The 6000-nt window shown below is 44.1% G+C and overlaps 1 protein-coding gene across 1 annotated transcript in view; it reads right to left on the bottom strand.

Moving 5' to 3' along the window:
- Positions 1 to 943: 943 nt before the first annotated feature.
- Positions 944 to 6000, bottom strand: part of LOC107539023 (T-lymphocyte surface antigen Ly-9) — a 75715-nt gene continuing 70658 nt past the window's right edge. Inside the window, exons 8-12 of the mRNA XM_087828202.1 lie at positions 5172 to 5423; positions 4604 to 4711; positions 3115 to 3182; positions 1567 to 1639; positions 944 to 987 (exon numbers count right to left, since the gene is read on the bottom strand). Coding sequence (XP_087684328.1) covers positions 944 to 987; positions 1567 to 1639; positions 3115 to 3182; positions 4604 to 4711; positions 5172 to 5423 — 545 coding nt within the window. The remainder of the gene's footprint in view (positions 988 to 1566; positions 1640 to 3114; positions 3183 to 4603; positions 4712 to 5171; positions 5424 to 6000) is intronic.

The raw sequence follows: 6000 nt of genomic DNA, 5'->3' as shown, positions 1-6000 counted from the left end.
TCCTTGAATGGAGGAGCTGAAAGAAGATTGGGGAAGTAAATAGAGATAGTGGTGGGAGAGTGATGAGAGCTGAGGCTGGAGATGGGCCAGATCATCCAGGGCCATAGAGATGCAGTTTCATTCTGAGTGCACAGGGAAATCTTGCCATGTTTTAAGCAGACAAGTGAATGATCTGATTTATATTAAAAATATTACTCTGGCTGTCTTTTGGAGAATGGAATAAAGGGAGATAAGAGCAAAAGTTGGGGAGAGTTGTTCAGAGTTTACTGTAGCATTCCAGGTTAGAGATGATGATGATTACATAGATATAGGGCTGTGGTTGAAGATTTGCAAAGAAGTGGATAGCTTTAAGATATATAGTTGGAAGTAGAGTCCAAAGGGCCTGATGATAGAGAAGCTGAAGTCAAACTCAGGTTCCAGGTTTGAGTAATAGGGCTGATGGATTACCCTGCTCATTTTTCAGTCTAGGAGACCAAAGCTCCAAGAGCTTAGGTAGCATGTTCCAGGAGATATATCTAATACATGATTTGAGCATGAGTCCATCCAATTCCAAAGACAACACACATAACCAACATACTGTACTCTCCCAGTGAGTCACAATTCTGCTTTCTAAAAGGAGAGACGTGCTTGTCTTCTGAATTATAGTCTCTCTGGCAACCATAACTCCATTTGCTTAGTTGCCAAAGAGAAAGTCAAAATCCAGGTATGTTATCTGAAGTATGTCTTGTCCTGGAGCAGATCAGAAAATGTTATTGGGATCATAGGCTGCAAATGATGTTATTCCTTAAAGGTTTGACCTAGGTAAGCAGATTTAAGTCTGAAGGACTGGAAGTGATAATCCTAGATATTCAAATTCAGTTTCTAGGCAGAAACCAACCTCTATTGTCTCCCATGGGATCAGGAGATGTGTCATTGCTGACTTCCTTTGAGACCTTTCAGCAACTTAGATGATGTTGTTCAGGACAGTTGCCCTGGAAGAGATGGGTTTACTTTAATGGGAAATGAAGTAGCTTAATAAGGACCAGAGCCCCAGGCCATCTCCCATGGCTACAGAGGAGGTCTGGAGAGCACTGGAAGGCAGATAGGGATATTGATAGCAAAGGGCAGAATTACACTGAAAAACAAGTAGGCTGCCCAGCCAGGCGTGGCTCAGAGGTTGGGCGTTGACCTAGGATCCAGGAGATAGAGGTTTGATTCCCGGTCAGGGCACATGCCCAGGTTGTGGGCTCGATCCCCAGTCAGGGGCATGCAGGAGGCAGCCAATTGATGATGACTCTCTCATCATTGCTGTTTCTGTCTCTCTCTCCCTCTCCCTTCCTCTCTCTGGAATCAATAAAGACATACTTAAAAAAAATTTAAAAAATAAATAAAAACCGAGTAGGCTAAAAACTCAGATACGTGTGGTAAGAAAACTTTTTGGATCTGTTTTGGTGATGTCCTGAGCCTTTCTGTATTCTGCTGGTATTTATTCATCTGTAAAATGGCTCCTTTTACTTTATTTGCAAAGTCATAGGTCTGATGAGAGAGGTAAGAATGTAAGAACATGGGGAAATCATGGGCTTACCTGTTTGGATTGATAAACTTTGGAGTAAATTGTGGTGAGATCATTGTTTTTCATAGGTTTTGGGATATCCATTTTCTGTAAAAAGTAACCATACTCATTTGGTTCACACAGACAAAGAGATACTCATGAAAAGATATATTCCCAGGAAAAGGCAATGTGACAAAGTTCTTTAGGGGGAAGGCCAAGGAGTGTTTAACAAGAGGAGCCGGAGACCAAACACCACCAGCTCTCAAACCTGTGAAAGTTTAGTGGCATTTTCTGAGCCCCAAACAGAAGCAAGCCCCAGCAAACCAGTGGGATCAAGAACCAAAGACAGAAGGGTGACTTTCTTGGCAAGTGTTGTGGAGAAAAGGAAACATTCTTGTCCTGAACTCAACTCTACTGTCTTTTGTCTCAGATCTTAACTGGCTATAACTGGAAGGTATTGCCTGCTCTATTTTGCCCCTGTAGTTCTAACTGCCTGGTCATCAAGTCATTGGGTTCTTCTCAAGCAGGGGGAATTGGTAGAGTAGGAGAAACTTCTGGTGTTAAGAGTGACTCTGCTTGGAATACAAAGTATAACAATAACAGCAGAAGTCCCCTGTGCTCAGAGGTTTTGACATTTAAACTTAATTGAGGAATATTTAGGGTACTATCAAGACCTCTGAAACTCTCCAAAGTACAATTTTATGCTAAAGAAAAAGTTAAATTTGCAGATTAGTTTCTTGGTTTGTTGAGAGTGATTCATTTTGTCTTCGAGAGGAAATGGGAAAGACAATAGAAATACTGCACAAGTAAAAGTTTCCCTTCGTGTTCCCTCTCTTCAAGGAGCCTGCTTTGCAAATACCTGTGAAGGGATGTATGAGGGGACCAAAGATTTCTAGCTGGACTATTGCTTTCATCGGCTGGAGAATAATGAGTGCTCTGGGCCTGTTTTTCAGATGACATAGAAACTGGCCTCCCAAGATGTACAGTGTCCTTTAGAAATGTGCCTCTTGCAGGTGGTGGGGAATTGTTGATGCCTGGCCAAGGCCATCTGGTTATGTTGCTAAAGGGGTGGGGGGGGGGGGGATTGAGGGCTGCTCCTGCATTTACTGTCCTCTCCTATGGAAGTGCTGCAAATTCCTGCTGCTCTTCTCCTCTTGAGAGACTGTTTCTAAGCACCCCTACTTCCCCTGCTACCAAACTGTCTCCTTTGGAAACTCTCAAACTGAGTTAAACTTTGATCCACTCAACAAGTATTTACTGAGCATCATGCTAAGACATAGGGGAAGAGAGAGGAAGACATGATTTTTACTTTCAGGCAACTTACAATTAAGCTGAAGGGACCAGACTTACTGATGCATTAAGCAGTTAGAGAACAATGTAAATAAGGGTATGAATAAACGTTCTATTGGGGCGAGATCAGTTGGGGCTGGAATGGTCCCACATAGAACTTTGTAGCTCCTGGAGCTGCCTTCTCTCCTTAATCGCGAACATCATTTGGATTAGTCAGATGATTGTGGTGACAGTTAGCGAATGATGATGTAAAAATAATGCTAATGATGGAGTATAAAGCTGAAAGGACTCACCGTATTGGGATGAGTGACCTGAGCATACACAGAGAGTGGATCATACTCTGAGTTCCTCTGGGTATCTGCTGGAAACACAGGAAGGCACAGCCAGTTGCAGAAGCACTCTGGGTCTGCTCTCCTACCCCAGGGGACTTCCTGGCCCTAAAGATGCAGTTGTTCAAGGCATTGCCATTCCTTAGGGTTCATTCATTTTTGACAGTCTTTGTAATTCTGGATTGAACCAGAAACTTCTCAGCCATGTGATCTGTTTCTGACCTCGTCTCTTGGAGATACATGGTCTTGAGGTACCCTAAAGTTTCAGAGTCTCCCACTGAATTCACATGTAAGCAAGGAAGCTCCTAGCACCAAATAGTGCTGTATTCATAAGAGCTAGAGAACCTCACTGGCCAGGGTAATGGAGCTGGATTATTTCATGTACATGTTATTAAACTTTTCAGAGGTCCTTAAGGTGGGTTTGATTATATTAGAGATGAGCAACTGTAGGCTCAGAAAATTCAATTGACTTGGCACAAAATTACACAGAAAGTGATCCAATAAAGAACTTAAATACATGCCTTCTCACTCTAAATCTCATGCCCTGTCCTCTACACATGACATCATATATCTCTCCCCCATGAAATGAGACTCGGTACTAACTTGAGTTCAGAGTTTGCACTGCAGTGTCTCTATCACATGTTCTCTTTTGATTGTTTTTACTCAATTCCCAAACTCTGGATGAACAGAGTGATGGGGTCAGGCAGTTTGTCTTTGGGCCTTTGATGCTCTAATCCTATCCTTGCCCTGGACTTGCTGGGTGATAATAGACAGGCTATGAGCCTTTTCACTGGCACTTAGTTTTTCTATCAGCATGGTGGGGAATGACCCTAATCCCACTCCAAGAAATTGTGTCAGTGACAGATTCACATGCTTGTAAGGGCCCCTGTAGGTCACACAGAGGACAAACTTGCACAGTCACAGGTTCTCCCCTTGTGCCATCTGGTCCATCTGAGTAAAGACATTCTGATGCCATCTTCTCTCATTCTCCAGCCCTCTGACTGGCCCTCTTCTTCAATCTGGCTCTTCCCATCCGTTTAATGATTGGAAGTTAAGAATCTAGAAACTCACCAGGACTCGGAGTTTGCTGAGTAGAAGAAAAATGTAAGGAACCTGAAAAATAAAATCAAGTAAATTGAAACTTGTGACTGTAATGAGAAAATCTTCCACCCACCCACTCCCATAGATGTCTCTCTAGAGAATGTGGTGGGAGGCAACCAGAAGGGGAAGGGCAGGCAGGCCCTGAGGCTGGGTCCTACCTTTCCCAGTAGGCCACCTTTCTCAGGAAGTTAGCAGGTGTGTAATCATACCCCAGGTGTTGTCCCAGTGGACTAGCTGAACCAGTGTTGGCATCCTTCCTCTCTTTACCTGTCTTCCTAAAGACAGGTACAGGGAACCCCAGACTCTAAGTCTCTGAAACCTTGGAGAAGACACAAGTAGGAAGAAAGGCTACCTGTTCCTTTCTTGCTCCTAAAACATAAGAACACAGCGATACAGATAAAAGGAATCACTATTATAATCCATAAGAAATTCAAGTATTGATTTTTTTCGTTAAAAGCACCTGAAAAGAAAAAAAAAGAAGTTGCACTTAGGACACATTGAGTAACGTTCAGTTTTTTTCAGAGCCTACACTTAACTTTTTCTAGGCCACTTTTGGGGGTAGGGGGTGGGGTTCCTCTATACTCAGAAGCTCTGGTGCTCTGGGCAGGATTCCTGGAAGTGGGAGACAGGGCAGGGCAGAGCCAGGAGAAGGAAGCAATTCTGACTTCCCAAGGACTTTGCTCTTGGGCTCTGAGTGTGTCGGAGGAGGGTTGGGATTGGGGTTGGGGCTGGGGTGAGGGAGGAAGATGTGACCTCTGGGGGTAGTGAGAGGCACAGAGCACCAGAAAGTGTCTGTTTTCTCCCAGGATTTTTGGCTGCCTCCTACTGGGCTGTTGTTTTGGGAATCCTGTAGGTGATGTGGTCATGCCACACCCCATGGCCACTCAAGGCTCTTAGAGAGACCTGAGACAGACTGTTACCTTTGCAGAGACTTTGGGCAGATAAAGAGGAAGATAAATTGCTGACGGGATTCTTAGCTATGCAAGTGTAGGTCTCTTCACTGGAAATAGAGATAGTGAGGTTTGCTCCCTCTAGAGGTGGGTTTCCTGTGACCTGCCACTTAAATGAGACATGGTCATTTGGATTCTCCACAGAGCAGGCCAAGTGGCTCTCACAGGTCCCATTCTCAAAGACTTGAGTGTGGTTAGCAACTCGTATGTTCGTCAGTCGTCCTGTGTGCAGAGAAAAGACCTAGATTAAGGACAAATGGCTTGGCTCAGCCCTCTGTTAAAAATATTCTTCTCCTCAATGTTTTTGTATTCTGCCTGACACTCTGCTGTATGTTATGATCTGTATACTCTGTAAATAACTTTCTTTACATTGCCTAACTGATGGGATCAAGATATGGGGTGACCAAATGATGAGGGACATCAGTATGAGACAGAGAAGCCAGTGGGAGAAATGAAAAGTGAAAGACTGAGGTTGCCACCAGCTAGTTGGATGATTTGGGGCTGATCACCTTGCTTTTATGCACTTCAGTTTATTCCTGGGGTCCTTTCTAGCCTTTACTTTCTGCCCCTTGTGTAAAAACAATTTGGAGACTAAGCTAAGGGCCAGCCCTACCTTAGCCAGGTCAGAAACCAGAACCAGGCCCAAGAGCCCCATTTCTTCCATAATCAGAATTCCCTAGCTGGGGTGGAAGATGAAAGCTTATCTTTCTTGGGGAACTGTATTTCCCACAAGTCTACAGGAATCCTGGCCCTCATTGCATCGGATGCTGGCTCCAATGGTGACAAAGAGACCCTGATG

This window comes from Miniopterus natalensis, chromosome 19 (genome assembly GCF_054644295.1).
Source record: "Miniopterus natalensis isolate mMinNat1 chromosome 19, mMinNat1.hap1, whole genome shotgun sequence".
Lineage (NCBI taxonomy): Eukaryota > Metazoa > Chordata > Mammalia > Chiroptera > Miniopteridae > Miniopterus > Miniopterus natalensis.
This window is presented reverse-complemented; position numbering and strand designations above follow the sequence as displayed.